The sequence below is a fragment of the Lutjanus erythropterus genome, chromosome 14 (assembly GCF_056507025.1).
Source record: "Lutjanus erythropterus isolate fLutEry1 chromosome 14, fLutEry1.hap2, whole genome shotgun sequence".
Taxonomy (NCBI): Eukaryota; Metazoa; Chordata; class Actinopteri; order Lutjaniformes; family Lutjanidae; genus Lutjanus; species Lutjanus erythropterus.
In genome coordinates, this window is record NC_139330.1 from 37,528,283 (window position 1) to 37,553,297 (window position 25,015).

General features: G+C 38.6%; 1 protein-coding gene and 1 long non-coding RNA gene across 8 annotated transcripts in view; both read left to right on the forward strand.

The window, feature by feature from the left end:
* Positions 1 to 25,015, forward strand: part of LOC146315945 (uncharacterized) — a 151,152-nt gene that overhangs the window by 30,045 nt on the left and 96,092 nt on the right. The window lies entirely within an intron of this gene.
* The window catches only part of rasgrp3 (RAS guanyl releasing protein 3 (calcium and DAG-regulated)), a 59,922-nt gene that overhangs the window by 24,311 nt on the left and 10,596 nt on the right, over positions 1 to 25,015 (forward strand). For 3 of the 7 annotated variants that reach the window (XM_084735778.1, XM_084735779.1, XM_084735777.1), the window contains 7 exons: positions 9,000 to 9,126; positions 10,558 to 10,660; positions 11,208 to 11,270; positions 15,005 to 15,136; positions 15,270 to 15,417; positions 16,187 to 16,360; positions 18,477 to 18,593. In XM_084735778.1, coding sequence (XP_084591904.1) covers positions 9,057 to 9,126; positions 10,558 to 10,660; positions 11,208 to 11,270; positions 15,005 to 15,136; positions 15,270 to 15,417; positions 16,187 to 16,360; positions 18,477 to 18,593 — 807 coding nt within the window. In that variant the 5' untranslated portion in view covers positions 9,000 to 9,056. The remainder of the gene's footprint in view (positions 1 to 8,999; positions 9,127 to 10,557; positions 10,661 to 11,207; positions 11,271 to 15,004; positions 15,137 to 15,269; positions 15,418 to 16,186; positions 16,361 to 18,476; positions 18,594 to 25,015) is intronic. The other 4 variants (XM_084735783.1, XM_084735784.1, XM_084735781.1 and 1 more) reach the window with 2 other exon arrangements.

Genomic DNA, 25,015 nt, shown 5'->3' on the forward strand with positions numbered 1-25,015 from the left:
CATAGGCAGATAGAGCTCTTGAAAACGTTTCGCCTCTCATCTAAGAAGCATCTTAAGTTCTGAGAACTGAAGTTCTGAGAACTGAAGAAGCTTCTTGAATTCATTTCTTGTTCTTGAAGACGCTTTGCCTCTCATCCACACTGAAGAAGCTTCTTAGATGAGAGGCGAAACGTCTTCAAGAACTCTATCAAGTCCAGTTGCCTACTACAAACCTTGATACATGGTCTGGATGACTGAGAATATTCACAGACAGAAAGTTACCATCTTTTCTCAGCCAAGGAGCTGTTACAGGTGGAGGATTTATATATTTATATATAGAAGTTTATTATGAGAAATAGATTTTTCAATTAGAACATAATCTATATATAAATTATTTATTTAGATATATTTATACTATTTATTTATTTATTTATTAGATTTTGAAACAGATGTTCAACTAGCTCAACTACTATTCAGTGGTGAGGTATTTATATTTAATGTGAGCATTTTGGTTTTAAAGATGCAAGTATACAAGATGATTTGATTTACATGAACTACAAGGTTGTAAAATGAGATTATGATGGAACTGATTGGTTGGAGTTGGTTGATGACATAAATAAAAATGCAGAGCAAACCAATTTATGAGATGGAGTGCTAAGGATGAGTTAAGCAGGCTCACAGTTCACTTTTTTATATATTATAAATAATATGTCATTAATTAATTAAATGTATTTGTTATACACATCATATACATTAAGTAATTAATTAATTAAATATAATTTCCCTATTTCTATTTCACCATTTTCATTTTACTTAATCTTATTTCAGTGTTCATTCACAAACTTCTTTAATGCGCTCACCTCACCTGTCCCTTCTCACACACATACCTCTGGTCTCTTGTTGCAGGGGCTTGCCCCACCTGCCTCCCTCTGTCTGTCTCTGTGTATGTGTCTGATCTATTGACTTTCTCTATCAGCAGTTTGTTGTATAAAGTTGCCAAAAAACACAACTCGTTTTGACTGCATGGAGGTGGGTTTCTTATTAATGAAGTCCCCAATTAAATTAATCTATACCATTGTGGTAACAAATGACATTGAGGCCAACCAGGTGTGCTTTCTGCAATTTTTTACAGAACAGCAACTTAAGATGGCATATGCATTAAACAGGAGAGCAGCATTTGACTGTCACACAGACAGCAGCAGCAGAGCAAACACCTGAGGGAAGAATAGGTATGGTGGCATGGTGGAGCATGTGGAGATATCAAGTGAGTGTCACCAGGCGAAGTTAATCAATCACAGATGGTGTTGTTCTCTCAATGGACTAAAAAATAAAAATGGTAAAGTCTATGGGCCCTATCTTACGCTGATCTAAAGCGCAAGTGGCAAGCGTGAGGCACAATGGATTAAATTTATTCAAGGTGTGTCCAAATCCACCTTTGCCATCCTGTGCCCGGGGCAGGAGTGATATTTTGCCCTGCCCTGCCCTTTGCGCCACCACCGTAAAGCAGGATACACCTATCAGGTGTGTCCATGTGCTCTTATTAATTCACAGCCAAGTTTAGACCGGACATGCAATAAACCAATCAGAAAGTCAGCTCTCATCACCTTCAAGAGGCAGGTGCGCCAGCAGCGCAAGTGGACGCAGCATGATGGCGGATTTACCAGGAGGAAACAAAGAGAAAAGATCTTTAGTGAGGAGACAGATCTCCTGGTAGTGAAAACACAATATATGGAGACAGCAGCACATGTCCAAAACAGTTTCATGTGTAAATAATTTATTTTACATTAACACCTGCAAAAACCAATACAATAAATGAACCACAAATGTCATGCAGATATGTAACTGCTTATATTTTAACCTGAAGCACCTTGAAAGCATGTTGTATTTTATAATTAATTATTATCATCATCATCATTATCAACTCTGCTGGCTGAGGAGTGGGGAGAGAGATGGTGCGATTGGGGGGGGGGGCAGTCCAGTCTAACCGCGAAGGTTTATTAGGCTTTATAATTATAGATTTTAGATTAATTATAGTTCTGTGATTGTGGAGATGTGTGTGCCTCAGCCAAGCGCAAGACACACGCAAACGCTTTTAACTTCAATATTCAAATAACACTTCACTAATCCACACTCCCGTGTGAGGAAGAGAGTGCCCGTAAATGAAGGTGTTTTGTGGTTGTGAAGACGTGTTTGTGTTTTGGCCAAGCCTGCTGGGTGCTATCTTGTCCTGAAAGACCACAGACTTTGCACTTTGACCAGGTTTTGGCTGGTCTAAAGTGCAAGCAGTTTTTACCCCAATGTGCTCAGCACAAGATAGCAAACGCGCCGACCATGCCTTGGTTTTGCCTTCATGTTTAGACCTCCCGCCCACAGCGGCACAGACCCAGGGCAAGTGCATTTGCTACCTTACATACATGGCAAAAATGGCACTTGCGCTGGTGTAAGATGGTAAAACCACTTGCGCTGGCAGCGCAATGGCTTTGCGCCGGGCGTAAGATAGAGCCCTATGTGTGGGAAACACGAGAAGCTGCTCTTCAGTCTGGTGGTACCATAGTGGACACTTCTATATGTCCTGTCTGATGGCAGCAGGGTGAACAGGCTGTGTTGTTTTTTGTATCCTCTGTAGGCTTTGGCGGTAACCATCTTTTCATACTTTAATACCCTCCTGACATTTCACCAGGGTATGTGGTATATAACGGTATTTTTGTGAAAAACTAATTGTTAAAAGTTGATCAATATAGGGCTGCAGTTTCTTTCCTTGACTGTTAATAATGACAATATTAAATAATGGTGATAATTTAATTGATTGATAGTTTGGTTTATTAAGTATCTGAACATAGTCAATAGAAATGTCAAAAAGAGGTTCCTCAGGCCAGAGGTGTAGAGCTGCTGGAGTGCACCAGAACAACAAACACTTTTTTTTTCTCCAAGTAAGAAAATAGAATATTCCACTCTGTTCTGTGCAGGTCTGGCACTTAAATAAATAGCACTGCAGCTCTACCTCAGGAACAAGGGTCTTCAAGGGTCTGTTCAGCCAACAGTCCAAAACCCAAAGAGAATTGGTTTATAATCATAAATCCTTACAGTGGAGAAGCTGGAAGCAGTATCAGCTCAGCACTCCTGCTTTAAAATGAAGATAAAGTGATTATCAAAATGATGATGATTTGATTTTGTGTCGATCAGCTAATTGTTTGAGCTGTTTTATAAAGATGATGTATTGCTTCACATAACTCCATCTTGACCCGTATCAGAAATAGTAATCTAACTACATATAAGAATCTCTTCTAACTCCATAATGAGTGCTGTCAGCACATTTAGCTGATAATTTTTAGATACTTGAAAAAAAAAACATCTGAATGCAGGACTTGAACTCGTGGTTGTAATGGCATTGAATTTTGTTGGTTATTTCCTGTTTTATTTTGGTAGTCTTGGTTCTCCCTCGTGTTTTGGTTTTACTTCCTGTCTTTGTCTGTTTTCCCGCTCCTTTTGATCACCTATTATTTTCACCTGTTATTGACTGCCCTCACCTGTGCCTTGTTATCCTCCCCTCCCTAGTGTATTTAATCCTGTGTCTTGTCCTCTTTTGTTGTTGGTTTGCACTGGTTTCTTGTCTGTGTTTCTTCTCATGGATGGATTTGTTTGGGCGTTTTCTTCCCTGGATTTTTGATTATTGCATCTCCTGGAGTTCTAGTCGTTTTGTAAGTTTTTTTGTGTTTGTTTTTCTCTGCCTTGTTTGAGACTCGCTCCCTTACATTGGTGTAAGCTTTTGTATGTTTTTGTGAATCATTAAATTTTTTGGAACTGATCTGCTCTGCTCTCTATCTGCATTTGGGTCTTCCACCTAGTTGAATTGTACTGAGGTGGGTATTTTTAGATTGCTGTGTTGCTCAGAGGATTGGAGTACTTCCTTCACTGCAATGTGTGAGTCAACACAGTTCAGATCATTCAAAAGTATCTGCTTGTGAAAGATGAACTCTTCTATTTCTTTTTGTTTATTTCTTTTATGTCAACAAGTTGCCCCACTTGTTAGTTAGTATGCTGAAGAACTGTACTGTTACATTACTGAAAATATTTAAGTAAAAGTCAAACTACTGGTGTTTTTTTTAAAGTATTCTCCTTATAAGCTACTCAGAGTATTAGTTACTTTTTAATCATTGATGTTTAATGCAGTATCAATAGCAGCATTCAATCAGTGGGGCTTCTGTTTCTCCAAATTTTATGTCTAAATGACTCTGAGCTCCTGCTCTGTTCTGCTCAATGGTCATGATCACCTCTCCAAATCTATCCCTGCTGCAAAGGTTTTTGTCAGTATGCCACAGTTTTTTATGGGCCTACTTAGCTTTATTGGCTACAAAAATGCATGTACCTGTCTATTACTTTGTTTTCACAACAGCTGGTCCCCCTCTTACTTCACTCTCTGTGTCTCTTGTACTCAATTTATTTGTGGAGCTGGGGAGGAGGGGCCAACTTTGAATTGTGCTTTTACATCAAATCTGCATATTTGACCTGTAACTAACAGAAAAATGACAGACTTTAAAAATAATACTAAGCATACATAAAAATATAAGTGCAAAAGAATATAGCTTACATTCATCACTTGGCAAGAAAGCACATCTCCAAATGAATTCTAACGTGTTGGAAGTGTAAATTAGGCAGGTGTTGTATGTTGGCCATAAAACTACACTAATAATGGATACATTTTGTGTTTGTGTAAATAGATCTTTCAGCTCACAAGGTGAAAGTTTGCTATCAGAACACTTCAAGTCTTATATTTAAGGATATCTGGAGCTACAAGACTTAACCAAAGCCTTAGAATCAGATGAGGAGCTGTAATTGCCCTCAGATAAATGTTCATATACTCTAACAGTGTTTCCCAAACTTTTGAAGAATGGCAAACTATCATGACCCAGTCCACAACAGACCTTACTAATAAACCTTGTTTTATGCACTTGTGCATAAAACAGCATTTTTCTTTCCCCATTTCCACATCATCGTATATTATTTTAACTTGAGCTGCAACCAATCAACTAATCGATTAGAAAGATTATTTGCCAGATTTATATTTTTCACCAATAACTGATTGATCAATTGTGAATATAATGGACAGTTTCACTGGTAATAAATTATTTGCAGCGCCAATCTTGATGTATGTTATTGGAAACTTATACACATCTTTAATACTTTATAAATAAGAAATAAATGTATTCAGAGTTAAGAGGACATCTCATTGGTTTTATTTCTTATCAGGAAAATGATATAGACATTACAACTGAATTATAAGAATATAATTAAGATACTACTAGATTTCTTACATGCTCTTTTTATTTATTTGGTGATGCAAGTAAAAATTCCAGTGAGTCACCCAGTGTTTGGGAATGACTGCTCTAACATACAGTATTCCTACAATTGTAGATAGGTACTTGAGCCATAATTAATTTAGGTTGTGATACACCTGCTGGTTATCCAGTTATTATTATCAATGATCATAACAGTGACAATTACGCATCAGTACAGCATTGATTCTGTGCATCTGACTCCACCAGCAGAATGACCCACAGTTATTATTTTTATTAATGCAGCAGCTTCTCAGAGCTTACACAGTGATACACATCAGCATCTCTGACTGGTAGAGGGGTTATATCAGGTTACTGCATTCACATCAGTGAATGAGTTTGAATCAGTCCTTAGGCAAAGGCTATTTCAGAGTGCTCTCAGTGTTATTTATAAATAAGAACTTTTTGATGGTACTGCAATCACCAGACACATTAGGAATCACCACATCTAAGCATAGTCCCTTGTTAAGATCTTATCCATTTACACTTAAGCCACAATACCATCATTCATTCATTCATTCATTCATTCATTCCACTTTGTACAAACGCACACAGACACACCAATTGCTGATGCTGACACAACTGTCAAAGAGTGAATTAGATTTTGGCCTCACCGAGGTGATGGCAGCTGATTACATAGTGAGTCATTATCAAGGCCCAAATCCCCTGTAAGACCCATTATATTGTTTTGTTATTATTATTATTGTTGTATTGTACCACTGATGTTAATTATCCACAAAATGTACATTTTTACTGTTATTTCCTGTGTTTGGTTAATTGTGAGTATATGAGTTGGCTTGTACTGGGAAAGTGTGCTTCCTGCTGTCGCATATAAAAAGGCTTATCAGTCAGCAGTAGTGAGGGAATGTGGCTGCCTTCAGCTATTTTGGATCAATACAACTCTTTTGACTGATAATTTTTATTTTTATTTTTTTATTTTGGTCCCTTTTTGTGGACTATAGTTATATAGTTTTTTGGACACTTTTGTGGATCTTAATTTTGTTCTGCAAAAGAATTTTCTTAAAAGTAAAAAGTAAAATTTGTCTATTTGGAGGGAAAAGTAAAAAGTCAACTATTCTTCTGACTCCCTGCGGATTTGCAAGTAACCCTTCAGTGTGAGATAGATATACAGTAAAATTTTGCAGTTTTTGCTTTGACATGTTCTGACATGAACTGAAAGAATTTGCCATCATACCCCTGGTGTACCCAACTCCCACCATGCACTACTAATCCTCATTCAGTTGTCTGAATGAAGTGGCTGGCTGCTGATCCTACGATACAGATATTCCAGGCAGCCCAGCACGTCAACAAACCGCACGATTAAATCAAGCGTGAGGTCACCAAGAAACATCTGAGTTTTAGTCTTTAGACTTTCCAGACTTGATTTAATCCTTGCAAAGTTTTGGGAAAGATTCAGTATAGGAGCATGAAGGTGCTTGTCCATTTCTTTTATTGGTTAGTATTCAGGATTAATTTCTGCCAGTAAATGACAAAAATACCTCCGTGGTTAGGCCACAATCATGAGATAACAAGTCATAGTTAATTTCAACTTTTTATCTCATAATTATGATCTTTTTTTTGTTTAAATTTTACTTCTGCTCAATCATGTCAAAAAAAAAATTAAAAAGTGAAAACTGAATGAAGATGATTAATGCAAAATAGATAATGTTAATACCCGCTAGACCTCAACATTTATTGCAAATTCCTAACTTTAAACAGGTGAACATCTGAAATAGACACCCACAGATGCCATAAACATGGTCAATGCGCTGTCTTTTGGTTAGCACTCACTGTTTCATGATCCACAATGGTTTGGGTGGCTCGATGCTTGAGTGGTATATTATGAGTTGCTGCAGTACAGCTATACTGACATGAGTGAATGGTGGATGGCCAGGTGTAATTCTGTCTTTTGGTAAACACTGGCATGTAGATGTTGACAGGTGACACATTCTTATTATTTTTGTTGCAAGACTGTTTGCACATGGCATCCAGTATTGTTGTCTAAGTTTTGATAGCATGTGATTTCTGCCACTGTGTCCAGCTTAATGATGAACATCTCTGAGTAGAATTTTGGAAGCATGTTTTTTAGGAGAATCTTGCTGAGCCCAACCCAACCCAAACCAAAAAGGTCAGGTTTGGGCACAGATCTCATGCTCTAATGCATTGTGGATATACTGTAGTCTTTTTATGACAGTTTATGCCCCTTAACCTTAATAAGATGAGATTTAGCTCGTGGTGGCAGTGTAGAAGCTAATGTCACTAGTGTGTAGGGTTGCACTCAGGTGTACAACTCTACACATGCCATGACAAAGGCCATGGAGCTGAAATGTGTTGGTGTTTTTTTCCTTTCTTTACTATCATTTCCTCTCTGTACAAGAGTGCCTTAGACCAGCCATACAAGTCATTCCACCACTTGTAGGGTAAGCTACCAAGGTCAAGCAAAGTCCATCAATGTTAAGATTTTTAGCTTTGATTATTATTGGTAATGTTAAAAATTTTTGCTGACGCATACATAAAGTTCTTATTTACATTTCCAGATTGACAGTGCCAGCATTTTGCTACAGTCTCATAAAAGTGCTTCAGGCTATGAGGGGTAGTTACTTTAGTCAGCCATAAGATAGCTAAATAAGCATATAATAGGCAGTGCTGTGAAAGTTACTTTTAAAATCTAAGATTACTGAATACTTGTCTTGAATACTTATTGAGTCCATTTGTATGAGTCACTCTGAATGTAGTTATTGACACCTGCTATATATTACTTAATATTTTATTTTAATGTTTGAGTCTTTTTATGGATTCTTCACATGAACTTTAGAGCGAATAAAACAAAAATAAAAATAAGTAAGTAATCCCTTCAAGTAATGTATATTTAAAGGCGGTGACTGTAACTGTAGTGGAATACAGTTACTCATATTTTGTATTTTAAATACATTTTTAAAATATTTGTATTCAAAATACTCCCAGCCCTGATGATAGGCTAGTAGTTACTGAAATGCTTTTAAGTTCCTGCCCATACTGTACACCCAGTCTACTCAATTGCAAGCAGAGATTACCTGTCAATCATGATAAGAAATCCCCTTTCTATAGCATCAAATTAAAAATTAAAACCAAGTTCAGAAATCAGATCAGATCAGAAAAAAGAACACTTGAACAACCATCAGTGTGATAAGAAACACCTAAAATAACAAAATGTTAGAGAAAAAAGTACTTGATGTTTTAGTTTGGCCCATGTATTGGAATTTAGGCAGGGTTTGAGATCTATAAAGCAGCCAGCTGCCAGGGGGCTCTTGAGATGCTTTGGCTTCACTTTTGGAGAGCTCCCTTAGCTGTTTTCCTAGCTCCTGAAAAGCTGACATTGAGGAGAAAAGTGGTTTTCATTTGACAGTAATTAAATTCTGGTAACAGTACTGGTGGAATTGCTGATCCTGCTTTTGATATAAAATGGAAAGCTCATTTCAATTTTCAATTTAATATTGAAATTGTGACACCCCTAATATGTTGTGAGTAAGCAAGTTGTAGAAAGTGTACATTTAAAACACTTTGATTAATGGCAGACAATACAAGGACTGATTTGACTTAACATGATCACAAAACAAACATACTACTGTTCTCATACTCAGTTTGGTTCCCTTTCTTATTCGTATTGTATAAAGATTCTACTGATGACTGTCTCTCTCATGCTCTCAGGAAAACCCTGATTGGTCAAGACCAGTGAGCAGGAACTGCTGACCTTTGTCCTTCACCATGGGATCGTCCACATTAGGAAAGGCAGCATCTCTTGATGCTCTCTTAAATGAATGCATTCATGTAATTGGTGAGTGATACATGTTTGAATTGCAATGGCTTTGAAACAAATTCTCAAACGTTTTGATAACCGATAATCTTTTGTTGAGGTAATTTACTATTTCTCTTTAGATAAACTTGAAGCTTTGAGTTTTATTAAGCCAGGAAAATTTGTATTTAACAATGAATGAATCAATAATCATTTATTGGCTCTCCCTTCTTTATCTAAAGATGAAATGTGAATTATCTCAGCATAACATTTCATGTTTTTTCAACACACTATACTGTTGGCAGGGTGTGATTTGTGAAGTGGGGGGTGAAACATTTTTATTCAGTGGGCCTATAGATTATGCATTATGAATATCAGGAATTGTGACTTAAACACTGCAATTGCAGGAATATTTTTAATCAATTAAAAAAATGTTCATGAAGTAGCATGATATTTTCACTTGCATGTCTTTTGCTTTCCTCATGTGGACACGTGATGTGACAATACACACAACAGAACAAAAAGTTAAATGCTGATCTATCTTGCCAGAATTAAATCTCCCTCTCCAGAACTTTTTTTTGCTGGTTTCTGCCAGAGGAGGTTAGCTCCCAGACTGGGATCAGCACATATTTAATTGGATCGAGTACCTCTGTCACAATCAAAACCCTTAAATATAGTTTGTAATATGTATGTTATCTGATGATTACTGTAAGCCTCATAAGGTAAATGGGTGTTTGCGCTGTAAAATTGGTGAAATAAGTGGCTAAATGCAGAGCTTTAGTGCTGTTTTTAATTACCAGAGCGCACTATGACACAGGGATGAATCCAGACAGATGCTTATGATTTGACTGGTTTCAGGTAAGTTAACTACTGTTCACAAGTCAGCTATAAATGAGCACACAATCAAATCTTAGACTGACTTCATGAAGAGTTTCATTAAGTTGAACCTGAGAATATTATGCAGCTGTGACTCCACATGAGCACTCCCCCTTCCTGTTTGGCTGTCTGTCTGCTGCACTCACAGGTGCCTCACACTGCAAAAATAATGCAGCATTGTTCCTGCAGCACGACACCAAAGGCTTACTTGAGGTGTGCTTTGCATTGTTGCAGTGCTCTCCATAGTATTGAAAGCAGATCACACCCCCAGACAGATGAATATGTTTAGTTTTTCAGGTTATAAACAGTCTCTTTGAGGGTCTACAATCCAAGAGTTGTGGCAGACTGTACAAAGTACAGAGGGGCAGGATAAATTTTATCCCCACTAGGGATGAAAAATAATTCAGCAGGGATATGCGCACCCTGCTTGTTGATAGGATACGTTCAGTGCTGATTCGGTCTTTTTATGGGATTTGTTAACAAGAAAAATATAGAAGTTAGAAACCAACATGATTAGGCTTCATTCATGAACATTAACACAGTACAGCACAGTACCTACAGTTTGAATTTGCTGAAATCTTGTGACTCTCTTCATAGACGACAGTGGGGAGCTGCAGGCCAGCCTGCTTCCTCGCAGCCTGCTGCTGATGCATCGCTGGTACATTACATCCTCAGAACTGGCAGGAAAACTACTGATGATATATCCTATCTGACAGAGCGTGCATAATCTACAGCTGATACACATTTACACACTGCTTTACCAATAATGCTGAAACAACAGTGGTTATTGTATTTCATGCCTTATATAAATAATTCTTGATCTTACACAGAATTCTTTTATTTTGCCAGTGGAATTCTGATCAATCTATCTATGTGAGGATAACAGCTTGATGTTTGATTTCATTTCAGTAGCAGTCATTTGCCTGGTGCTGTATGTTCATGCAGAATGAGCAGTATTGATCCTGTCTTGCAATCATGTCTTTAGAGCTGCTCAGTAAGTGGTCTGTTGTGCTGTCAAGTCAGACAAAATAGCGCAGCTTCCTTTGTCTTAAACTCCTGGAAACCTCCAACAGTTTTTATTGTATTCTTCCCCAGGCTGCTCATAAGCTTGTAGTCTATACAGTGCAGAAATGTTGATGAATGATGAAGAGGCTGTTTACTGGGCACAGACAGCAGCAAATTAATCTTTACCATAAATTACAGTGTATTAGTTTGTCAAATCTTTGAGGTCCTTAACTTAATCTCACGTACCGTGACTGCAAAGGTGACCACTGCCAGAGAACCAGGCTGAAGATTTGTTATTTAATGAGGTAAGGTGCTAGATACAGTCAACCATCCCTACACATTAAGACCCTTCACTCTCAGTGGGCCTCATTCACTAACATGCGTAGAAATGTTCTTACTGTGTGCACAAAATAAATTTCCACACAAAGTCACCGTCTGATTCATGAAACATGTGCACAGGCCCAGTTTGTTATGCATAAGTTTGTTTGCATATGTTAGTGAATCAGAATCACTTTAACAGGCTCGTACCTGCTGCCTATAATCTGCATACTGACACACCCCTTTTCTCTATATAAGGAAATATGTTTGCATAGGAAAGTATCGTAGAGGAAGTGGTAAAGTTGTTGCAACTTCGCATTCAGCCAACCAAAAATGACAATAAAGTAGTTGCTTCAATACAAAAATGGGAATACTTAAAATGTACTATTAGGAAATATTCAGTAACCTTTAGCAAGAAATTAAACAAGGAAAAAAAAGCAGATGAAACTAAGTTCATTAAAGAATTACTTTCATGTTATAGTTAGTTAAATTGGAGTGCAGAGGATAAAGAAAGAATCAATAACCTACAGTCCCAGTTAGATGAATTCTATCTCAATAAAGCACAAGGAGCATATGTGAGATCCAGAGCCAAATGGATAGAGGATGGAGAAAAGAACACATCATACTTCAGTAACTTAAAAAAAACTTGGACAGGAACGAAGTGCGGTCTCATAATAAATGGAGAGGAATGCACAGAATCAAAACGTATAACAAAAGTTTTTGATTTTTACAGTGACCTTTATTCGTCATCTTACTCTGAACAAAATGCTACAATATTTTTTGTGAAAATACAAAATTTGATTCCGGCAATTGCTGAAACTTTCAGAGATGCCTGTGAGGTAGACTTGAGAAGTGAAGAATTTGACTGCACTATCAAAAAAATGGAATCTGATCGCTCACCAGGTTCAGATGGATTAACAGCTATTATTTTAAACAAACATTTCTAGAAGGAAATCAAGTTATTACTACAAGCAATTAATGAAAGTATTGTCCAAAAAGAACTAATGACAACAATGAAACAAGGCATTATTAAATTAATACCAAAACCCAGAAAAGGCAAACGATATTTAAGTAACCTTGGACCTATTACCCTTCTAAATACACTAAGAACATTTTCACAGCTCTGTTGGTAGCAAGATTAAAAGAAGGCATTTCCAAAATTATTAGTAGTACTCATTCAGGATTCCTCAAAGGAAGAACAATCCATACCAATATCTGCTTGGTTCTGGATCTTATAGACTATGGTCACTTAATCAACGATGATGGATTTGTTATTCTTAGACTTCTGTAAGGCTTTCGCCGCTGTTGAACATGCATTTATTTTTCAAACATTTAAGCACTTTGGGATTTGGTAATAAGTTTATAGACATAGTGTGACATATGTTACATACAGATATTAACAGTTGTGTTTCTCTCCAAGAAGGTGCATGCCTCAGATTCACTGTAGGAAGAGGTATAAGACAAGGATGTGGCCTCTTTTATTTATTACAGTTACTGAACTACTGGCTATTCTCATAAAAAAAATTCCAACATTGAGGGACTAAACATAAATGGTCAACAATTAATTATAAGTCAGCTAGTGGATGATACTACACTTTTTCTAAGAAACAAGGAGCGAATTCCCTTAGCTTTACAAATAGTAGTTACTTTCTCACACCTCAATATACAATATACCTGTTAAAACAGAAACTCGATACCTAGGAATTTGGGTTATCAAAAACCCAGTCACTAGTGAGAAAAACAACATTCAAAACATTGTTGAGAAATGTAGGAAAATGTTAAACAATTGGCTGCAAAGAGATATTACATTGTTTGGCAGAACACTATTAACAAAGATGGAGACTATGGTATATCTAGGCTGATCTACCCTGCATACACCTTAGCTATACCTCCTAGGATTATTAAAGAAATAAACAAACTAAACTTTAACTGTATTTGGAAGAATAAGCACCACTACATAAAAAAGGTGACTTACTCAAAAATTATGAAGATGGTGGGATTAAAGCAAGTGATTTTGAAACTATGAACAGGGTACTAAAAGTTAAATGGCTCTAGTCCTTCCTAAGAAATTTTTAAAGAAATATGGTTTTCATTACCTTCACTCATTTTTAATAAATTGGGAGTTTCTGTTAAAATGTGACTTAAGTATCCAAACTGCCTGTTAAACTCTCTGCCTTCCACCAGCAAGTCCTGTTGCACTGGAAGATTATGTATACACATAATTTTAGCCCCCACAAATGTCCCACTGTGGAACAATCAAGTAATATTAACTAAAGGAAAAACTATGTTTTTGGAAAACTGGATGGAAAAACAAATATGGTCAATCATGCATCTAATGGATGAAAATGGTAGTATACTTTGAGTTTAATGATAAGTATGATTTCCAGATAGGAGTAATCCTGAACAATAAAAAAACTGAATTTCTAACTAACATCATCATCATCATTACCAAATTTTATATACACAGATGTCATGACAAATCCCCCCATTGTGGAATATACTTAGAAATGAAATTTCCTTATTAATCAAATGCATAAGAAAGATGCAAAATGCCCATGCTGGAAAATTTTATGTACTCATATCTGAATATAATTTATTCTAGCCCCTTAATTAGCTCTTAAATGTTTCTCATGTGATTTATTTCTTTCCTTTAGTTTTTTTCTTTTCTTCTTTTCTCTTAGTCACCTCTTTCATGTATATATTTTATAACTTTGTACTATTCTAAACTGTGAAGATGTTCCTAGGAGGTGTCAAATCTGTCTGCAAATAAATTTCAAGCTAAAAAAAAAAAACTTGCCAGAATTAGGTGTTACTGCAGTGTATGGGGGTGTTTATTTGTGTTTAAAGTTTAACTGCTGTGAAACATTCATGAAACAATGTTTTATTTCTTTAAGTTACCTGCCTTTCACAAGTGCTGTGCACCGCCCCAGCCCACTCATAATAAAAATTCCTTCGGCTGCAATAACCCAAGTGGTGCATGTTGTGTTGTGTCCCAGGAGAAACAGACTGTGTCTCAGATGAAAAAGAAATGGTTTGACAATTAAATTAATGTGTTAAAAAGAAAAACAGACCAGAAGTAAAGAAACAGGTAGAGAACAAGATGCACCTGATCTGTCAGCCCAAGACAAGAGATTCACTGCTATTATTTGAAAAATCACAAAAAATGAGGGTGAAAGTAATGACAATCTAGCAGGAACTTTCACCTAATGAACTAATAATAATAATAATAATAATAATAATAATAATAATAATAATAATAATAATAATGATAATCTAGCACAATGCATTCATAAAATCCAACATCTAGCTTAACATAAAATCAGATAATCATGACATTTATGATATTTTTTCTTTTTTTCTTTTTTTTAAATGACTGTGGTGTAGCTATGCTTTATATTTAGTTAAAAGGTGTGTTTCAATATTTTCTAAGACAGGCAGGCTGTCATCATTTATGCATATGCATGGTCTGAGGCAGTTCTAAATTTGTTCGCAGAGTACAAACAAATTCAGGTAAGAAAATATTGACGAATCCCAGATTTATGCCTAAAACATCTGTACACACGGTTTAAGCACAAATCTGTGCGCACACACTGTTTGTGAATGAGGCCCAATGAATTTGGGAACTCTAAAGCCAACACCATAGACAATCTGAGGCCCTTTTCCATGGGTTTGTCATATTACCTTCTTTGCATTGTCAATATCAATATGTATGTGTCTTCAGGTTCTGGATAGTGACATTCCCTGCAGAGTTCAACCTGGACTTGGGTCTGATCCGGATAACAGAAGAGTTCAGAGATGTGGCTGCTCAGGTTGGCTGTGAGGAGCATTTCAAACTACTTGACATCTCCACCATGTAAGAAACAAAGACCATGCAAATACAATTATAGAAAGTATTGTACAGATCAGTATTAACAAGTAAATGGGTAAGACAATAATATTAGTGCTTTCAGTCCTTAAACTATCTATAATGTTATATCTACATATAGTCCATCGTATGACTGGATGCGTAAGTTAACCCAGCGTAAGAAGCAGGCTAAGAAAGGCAAGGCCACGCTGCTGTTTGACCACTTGGAGCCAATGGAGCTGGCGGAGCATCTCACCTTCCTGGAGTTTAAGTCCATCCGTAGGATATCGGTATGTCTAAAAGCAGCTTGGCTACAGTCCAATGGTGCAATGATTTTAATTTTTATTTGGCTAGCACCAGAGCTCAAGGGTTGCTTAGGAGGGTCCGGGTCCAGATTGAAATATTTCTGCATCTATTAGATAGATTGCAGTGACATTTTGTACAGACATTCATATGGCTACTTAAAGATATATCACACTGACTCTGGTGATCCTTTAACTATGGTGTGGCCCGCACCCCAACTATTGGAAGGAATGCCATGACAGTTGGTATAGACATTTGTAACCACAAAACTGGAGGTTATGCATGAAACCAATGAGAAATGAGGTAAAATACATAAAAGCATGGGGATTGTGACCTCACGAGACCAACCTGAAAAAATTATTTCAAAACGCCAAGGCCACTTACCCAAGTTGTAAGGTAGTGAGAAGCTGACCTGTGTTGTACCTAATTTCCCAATCTCAGGGAACATTATGTGCATAACCTCCAGTTCTCTTTTGTGCGGTTCATCACACAAGTATGGGATTTAGCATCGTTGTTGTTGCCTATTCACCTGTTTTAACATTAGTCTGAACAGTAGTTTTGTGCACCACAAAGTCTTCAACAATCTGCACTTCTGAGCTCAACCTTATAAAACCAGTCCTCTCTGTCCCACTATAACCAGTCCATTCAGCCTCTCTGTCCCATTATAACACATCACAGCCTCTCTATAGGCCCCCTGAAAATAACATTAAAAACTGACAGATATACATCTGATCTGTAATTCCAATTTGTCCCCAGTTCACTGATTACCAGAGCTATGTGATCCATGGCTGCCTGATGGACAACCCGACTCTGGAGCGCTCAATTGCTCTCTTCAACGGAGTCTCGCAGTGGGTCCAGCTTATGGTGCTCAGCAAGCTAACCCCTCAGACCCGTGCAGAGGTTATTACCAAATACATCCATGTGGCTCAGGTAAGACAGGGGGGAGGCAGCACTTTCATTCTCTTCATCCAACACTGTTGGATGAGGATTAACGGTTATCAATTATCACTATTTGAGAAGGATCATAACAATTAGTATTTCAATATTGCACAGGCATCTAAAGTCCAAAAGGCAGAAAGGAGAATGCTTCATGTGTATAGTTAGTATATAGTCCAAGCTATTCAAATTTATAACCCTATTTAAATACAACCATTTGGTAATGTATATGGGGCAGTTCAGTTTAAGCAAATAGTGTGTAATAAATAATAGTAGAAAGTAAAAAGTAAAAATAATAGTAATAATGATAGTGTGTAATGTTAACTTTTAACTCACTTTTACTTATTGCAGATTCCATCCATCCATTTTTTGTAACCGTTTATTCCGTAAGGGTGGCAGGCTGCTGGAGCCTATCCCAGCTGACACTGGGTGAGAGGTGGGGTTCACCCTGGACAAGTCGCCAGTTCATCACAGGGCTGACACATAGACAGACGACCACTCACGCTCACATTTACACCTACGGGGAATTTAGAGTTACCAGTTAACCTAGCATGCATGTCTTTGGACTGTGCCCCTTATTGCAAATTTTTCAAAATATTCCCTACACCCTATCCTCTCAGTTTTGTTTCCAAATATCCTAATTTCAGCATTCATAAAATTATTTCTTCTAGTAAGAGGAATATAGTTTAAACTGATTTACAGTGTGCTCTAATAGGTCATCCAAGGAAACATATTAGACCACTATCATAAATATATGGTCATAACTATAATCAATAACACAACTCTCAAACAGCCTCATGTGTTTTTATGATTGACTTACATCTCTTTGATATAGACATCTTATTCTTGGCAACTCTTGTCACATTACCTTATTGATCTCATCTTGTTGATAGTGTCTAAAATAAGTATCAGTTTCATTTTTGAATTTTTCTTTCATGAAGCTAGTGTTGCTGCTATTAGATCTATTCATGGACACAAATAGGTGCGCTTAAGTTCCCTATCCATCAGAAAGGCTGTCTCATCACTATCACAGTTGGTTTGTAGATGTTTGCAATTGTGTTGGGCATCTTCATCTTATAGGGCGGCACGGTGGTACAGTGGTTAGCACTGCTGCCTCACGGCAAGAAGGTCATGAGTTCGATCCCCCGGCTTGCTGGGGCAGGGCCTTTCTGTGCGGAGTTTGCATGTTCTCCCCATGTCTACGTGGGTTCTCTCCGGGTTCCTCCCACAGTCCAAAGACATGCATGCTAGGTTAATTGGTGACTCTAAATTGCCTGTAGGTGTGAATGTGAGTGTGAGTGGTTGTCTGTCTATGTGTTAGCCCTGTGATGACCTGGCGACTTGTCCAGACTGTACCCTGCCTCTTGCCCAATGTCAGCTGGGATAGGCTCCAGCAGCCTGCGACCCTTACGGAATAAGCGGTTTCAGAAAATGAATGAATCTTCATCTTATAAGTGAGCCAAAAAGTTACTCCATTTCTCCCCCATCAGCACTGAAAGAAATGGATCTGTGTCCAAATTACATTCTCAGTGATCTTGTCTCATAGTAGAGACTGTCTGCGGACAGGCTCAAGGATGAAATCGTTTAACATACCAAGTGTGCTGCAACTTTAAGAACTCCAAGAGAAACAGAATCTCCTGCAGCTGTGCACTGCCATCATTGGACAGTTTTGTACAGCAGCCTGGACACAAAGATTATAGTGCAGTGTTAACAGATCCTCCAAAATCTCATCAGCTCAATCACAATGTAACAAGCAAATAATCTAAAGAGCTGGTGCAATTATAACTGACCCGTCCCACCTGATTGCCTCATAGTTGTTGTTGGTTTTTTATAGTTGTTGTTTTTATTCTATTTATTTCAAAGATATAATCACTTACAAAAAATTTTTCATGATTCAGTGGTGGACTGCCTCCACAATAATCAACCAAGGGCCCTGAAAATGAAATCAGCATATCTCACGACACTGATGATGATGTCATCATATTTCACTCGCACTAATCTGAGTGGACCTTTTGTCATACAGCAGAACAGCACAAGACACAGAATATGTTTAATTAGATCAATAATAAAAAAGCAATAAAGAAGATTTCAACACGTTATCTGTCATCAGAAACTTCTGCAGCTGCAGAACTTCAACACTCTGATGGCAGTGGTGGGTGGGCTGAGCCACAGCTCCATTTCTCGACTGAAGGAGACTCATTCTTATTTGGCTCCAGAAGTAATGAAGGTATGTCAGTACTAGCCTTGGAATGCACATTTATGTATACATGTGCACACGCACACACGCACGCGCACACACACACACACACACACACACACACACACACAGTACACTTGCATTTCTGTGAAGATTCTCAGTCATCCCGGTCATGGTATTCGTAGCAAGGGTTGTCATCGGCAACTGGACTTGATAGTGTTCTTGAAGACGTTTCACCTCTCATCTAAGAGGCTTCTTCGGTTCTTACTGACTGGTTTGGGAGTTCAGGTATTAAACCTATGTGGGGTCATTAACACCTAGAGGGCCATGTGACTCATGAGCCCGCCCTTCCACTGTGTGAACCATTAGGGTCACCTGAGGGGAAGAGTGAATGAGAGAGTCATTAAGAGTCATTAAGGTCCCTGCTATCATGTGAGTTGTTGGAGTCATATGATTTCAGGTGGGTATCCAACTGCCTGGGAAGTGATCTTAAGACTGCATTGTATGTCGCAGATAGATTGTGTCTTAGGCTTCCTCCTCTTTTGAGAGATGGCTGTTCCAGGTTAACAAAAATGGCGTGGGTGGTGTGAGTCAAAAAGGAGATATTGGTCTGTGTGTGGGGGGGTTTCCTGTAAACATCAATGTTGAGGCTTCTGTATTCCTCAGTGTGCACTGACAATCCAAGAAAGACAAACTGTTGCCTCGGACATCCTCTCGGGTGAAATTGATGTTTTTGTTCACTGCATTGATATGGTTTGTGAAGGCTTCAACCTCCTGTGTCTTGATTTTGACCCAAGTGGTGTCAACCAGTCACTCGGATCTGAAGAAGCTTCTTGGATGAGAGGCGTCTTCAAGAACTCTATCAAGTCCAGTTGCCTATGACAACCCTTGCTACGAGTACACTTGTATTCTTACAGCATATGAACACACAATAGAAGCATGCCACTGTATAGAAATCATGGTTATATATTGTTATAGTAGTTACAGGAGATTCAGTGGTAATGTGTTTGTAGGCTTTGTCATGTTTAGTGACAAACTTTCCCTTTCAGATCAACATAAGCTTTGTTAATGTAAGTTTTATATTTTAAAGATTCAAGGTAAGATTTAGGGGCATCTATGGACAGAATATGGCAGAAATGGATTATAATGTTCATGTAAGTATGTTTTCCTTAGTGTATAATCACAAGGGCTGGATGTCGTTTGGATTCTGATACCGGTGCTAAAATTGTACTTAAAATTGTAGCAACACTGCCTGAATTGGCACTCAACAAAAAACAAAATGTACAAAATGACAGGTAGTAACAGTGATGTGCATAGACATTTTGGGGGGTGGCATTCAAGTTAAAAAAGGCCATTCTTCTCATAATTATTTATAGAAAAATAAAGTTACATATTGTAGCATATTACTTACTTCCATATACCTGTATTTATGCACACTTATGCAGATTTTTAATGCTCAACAGATTTCTACAAAGTCATCAGTTCACACGATGATAGTCTTCAGCATTAATTCATTTTGCATTTGTCACAAGAGCAGGCAATAGCAAATAAAAACAGTGCCACATTGTACATGCTTTAGCAGTGTATATATAAAAAAAAAAAAAAGCTATTCACAATTGAGAGGGCTCTTCACTGAATAAAGAAAATAAACCAATCAGTCTACCCTCCAAATAACAAGAGTGCAACAATTAACTTAAGTGCCTTCTGCACTCCTTTCCCTGGCTCTCCTCTGCTCCTCATTTTTTTCTTCTCCTTTCATCTTCCTGATTATAGATTATAGATTATTATAAGATGCTTTACTGAAGTAACATTTTCAATCAAATTAAAGAAATAAGGTTCTTGAGTACCCCTTGGGATCTGTCTGTGCATATGCCTGGCTGCCAATATTAAATAATGGTGTTTTTCATTGCTAAGGCATAGTTAAACTTGAAATTGAACAATATATTATCTGTTGACAGTTTAAACTTTACTTAAACCTAAAACAAAGAGTTTTGATTGATTATGAAACAGTCTCAGTTTAATACTGATTCCTCCATATGACCTATAATACTCAAATGAGACCAACAGTGAGAAGATTGGGTATTTCTATGACAAGAAGTTGTTCTTAATGCCTGCCACCAGGTTGGATTCTCCTTTAAATTAGATGAAACAAATTTGTGTCTACAGTGCCTCCAAAATCAACACAGTATGGAAGTTCTTTGCAGTAGCCATAAATATATGTATGAAACACTTAACAAATGTACATAATAAATAAAACCTTTCTGAATTATACTAATTTAACACTAAATAAGGGTAACAGTACTAAATAGCAGAGATCACTCAGTAGAATAGAGATCCCTGCCAGGCCACAAATGGTGAAGCACTTCTTGCAATTCCTCCACAACTGCCAGATGCAACCAGTGCAGATCTGTAAAGTTCCAACATTAACATGACCCCCACATACGTTGATGAGTTGATACAAGATTTCAAACTGAAGCAGTTGATCACTTGCAGCCCCTAGCAGCCAGTTAATAGGAATGAGAAGTCAGTTGTTAATGGTTGCATAAAACAAAGCAGGAAAAAAAGTAGAATTACTGCCTTGCAGTGTCTGTCTCTGCCAACCAGTGTAGTTACATCCATGTCTGCCCAGACTCATATAATGTATATAGTGAAGACTTTGAAGTACTTCAAAGTACTGTACTGTATTATACGACCGTTGTAAGCTGACTTCTCATTCTTCTTCACTGAAGTGGAAAGGAAAGGACTTGAGGCACTGCAGGGTGACATTAAGCAGCACCTTGCAACACTGCGAAGAATGTTTGAGGAATGTTTGAGGAAACAATATCAGAGGAAAGAACAAATGAGGGCTGGCTTCCACAGAGACCCTTCTAAGTTTGTAAAGCCTCTTTGTCAATGAGAAGACTGAGTTCCTTAAAGTGCCATTAAGAGAGCTGGAGGAGCACATCAGGAAGACCTATTCAAACAGATAACTAGGCTGGTCAAAGCCTACTTCCAGGACCTCCAGTTCTGCATCACAACAGAGAACAGTACCACCACTTGGCAGCATCTTGAGATAGGCGTAATAGCGGGCTGCACCATCTCTCCCCTTGCATTCACTATGGTGATGGAGCTCATAATCAGAGCATCACAATGGGTGGTTGGAAGAGAAAAGCTGAAGAGCGGACTGTATCTTTCCCCAATTAGGGCATATATGGATGATATGACAACAGTCACAACAACAAAAGCATGCACCAAACACCTACTGGTGAAACTCCAGGAAAACATGAATGGAGTTTAAACCCAACAAATCCCACAGTATTTTCACTGTCAAAGGCCAACAGTCTTGGAGAAGCCTATCAAAAGCCTTGGGCGTTGGTACACCACAGACCCCAAAGACTTCAAACGGCTGGAACAACTCAGGTAGGGTACCATCGCTGGCCTCAAACAAATCAACAAATCTGTGCTGCAGGGGCAGATCAAGGAGTTGAGGAGATCAGGTCAAGCCCAGAGACTGCAACCTTTTTTTTGCATCCATGTGCAGTGAAATAGCTATTTTTTCTTTCTTTCTTTTTTTTTTTTTTTTGGTTTAGCACTCACCAAAATGTTTTTGTGCCTCCGCTGAAATGTCTGAAGAACTTAAAGTGGACAGAAGGCACTGGAGAACACATATTAACACACATAAATTCACACCTGTTGGTGATGCAAACTAAGTATATTTCCATTAAGTACTGTACTTAATTTGTAATTTAATTCCAAATGATCCAACATTATGTTTCTACACTACATCCAAGAGGCAAATACTGATTTTTTTTTAATCGACAAAGCTGAAAAAAAGGCATTTTAGTCACTTGGTTGTTACAGGACAATAATGCTAGACATTAAATGGTCTTACAGACCATGATGGATTGCTCTAGATTAAACTAGCCACAGTGGTCTAAAGTAGCTAAAATGAGTTCAACCTTAAACATCTACAGCAGTAAACAGCAGTAACCTTAATGCAATAATATAATCAAGAAACATCAGACATAATAACACTGACTAGAAACATGACTACTTTTACTTTAAGTATATTTAACTGATAATATTTCCATACTTTTACTAGTAAGTAAGGTTTTGTGAATGCAGTATTGTAGTAAAGTATTTCTACAGCGTGATATTAGTACTTTTGCTTCAGTAAAGGATCTGAATACTTTTTACACTCCTGGTCACCTCAGAGGAGTAACATCATGTCTAAATATTGTCTGGACAGACAGACAGACAGACTGGTCTCCACAGACGCTGCTGTAGGAAAGTGTGCACATGCATAAGAACACATGTCCACACGTGACATGGTTATCTTTTCTGACCTATAAACGCTGTTGCACGTTGGCACTGATCAAACGTGATAAATAGTTTTATTTCATTTTCTGACTCCTTGTGTCAGACACAAAGTTACAGAGCTGCCCTGGATGTGTCTGTAAACAGGACACAGACAGACAGACTGGAGCACAGCTAACATCAGCCAGACAGAAGGAGGAGCATCAATGTTGTTAATGTTACTGTGAATCAATGATATCAAACTTGGAGAGGAGGAAACACAAGTTTACCTGATTACTGTTCACTCTGTTCACTCTTGGGATGTTATTTTGTCTTTAGGTCTGCTTCATCCTCTCATTAAAGGTGACACATGCTTTGACACAAGGGGGAGGCAGAGCCCTTCCATACCTCACCTCCTATGCAACTTGCATAGTGTGTGTATAGGGCTGATTATGTGTTATATTAAGTGTTACACCTGCAGTTTCACCTGAAATATCTCCTGTCTCTGGTTTACTGGTGGCTCCTGCTGCTGTTGATGTACAGCCTTCTGTTGACGGTGCCACTGGTGGCTTTTTTAAAATTTGTGGATGTCAATGAGAATGAAATACTTCTTCTTCAGGGCAGGATACAGAGGCTACATGCTCATTGGCAGCTTATTACTGCCTCTCTGTTAGACTCCAGTACTGCACATTAACACATATGCAGTGCAGTGAGAGGGAGACTGAGAGAATTACTTTTACAATGTCATTTTCAAAACTTAAAAGATGCAGGGCTTTTTAGAAAACATCCAGGGCTTGAGGCTCAGTAGCTACCCGCCCAAATTCGCCTCTGCTGTGCTGCCAGGGAAGCTGAATCTGTGGTGCCTCCAATTTGGACTGCTCCCTGCCTCATATAGATAATTACCATCTATGAGGCCACACTTTCGAATGCCAATCGGCTGGAGAGACTGATCAACACACAAGTGAGGAAGTAAGCCCTCTCACTCCCAATCTCAAGCCTGGTGGAGGAATACAAATGTGCAAAAAAAACAAGGCTGGACAGACTCCATGGATCCTCTTGTTAGTGCCACAGCTCTCACCCTAGCGACAGGGAAGAAGTGGAATCCATCTGCAGCAGTTGCAGAGGCTAAAGCAGCCATCAAACACAGGGACACCATGGAGCTTGTCCAACATGGCAGAGCAGGCTTTGGCCTGGGCGCAACAGCACCGTCATGGCAAAAGGCTACTCCAGCTGGCATCTGGTGGTGGAAGAGGTGCGCCGCCAGGAGGAAGCAGTCAGGGATGCTAAAGCAGTCTTCAAAGCCCAGCAGGGCAGGTGGATGTGGTGGGAGGGCATAGAGCAGAGGAAGATCACCTGGAGCAAGCTGTGGAACATGGAGACTAGAAGGATAAGCTTCATTATCAGAGCCACATATGATGTCCTGCCCTCTCCAACAACCCACAAACACATCCTAGTGGGTTGCAGTCTAACCCAAGGAAGATACACCTAATGCCACAATCAAGTTCTGAGATGCTTGGCCGCAGCACTGGAGCTCAGGAGAGTCTTCATTGTTGAGCTGATGGTCCTTTGAGAGGATGCCATCGATGAAGCTTACGAAAGAAAGAAGCTGCGGTATGCCAATTTGGCAGCTGAGGCAAGGGAGGGGCTGGAAAGTGAAGGTGCATCCTGTGGAGGTTGGCTGCAGAGGCTTTGTGGCAGGGTCCGCTGTAAGGTTCATATAAGGAGGTAGGCATCAGAGGGCAGGCTCAACGGAGGACAATTAAAGAATTTGCCATTGTCACCAAAATGAGCAGCCACTAGCTGTGGTTGAAACGAAAAGAGACCATGTGGGCTGCCAAATGACCACATTGTGACCATGCAACACACTCCCAGGTCTGATTTGCCTGTGGAGGGTCTGCCTCGGCTGAGCGTATCTTGTGAAAAAAGGTCGAAACATCCAGTGAAGCTGGGGTACAGAACTGAAGATGTGTTGTTTTGTCAGCACTAAATTCCACCACCACGCAAGAGGGCTTCTCCACTCAAGAATCCTTCAGCACCATTCAAGAAGACTTCTCCAGCACCACTCAAGCTACTTGTTGGGCTGAAACTTCAGGGATGTTAACATCTAGTCCTATTAGGTAATCTAGCTCAGGACAACATATGTAGCATTCATGTTAATGTTGGTGGAACTTTGCAGA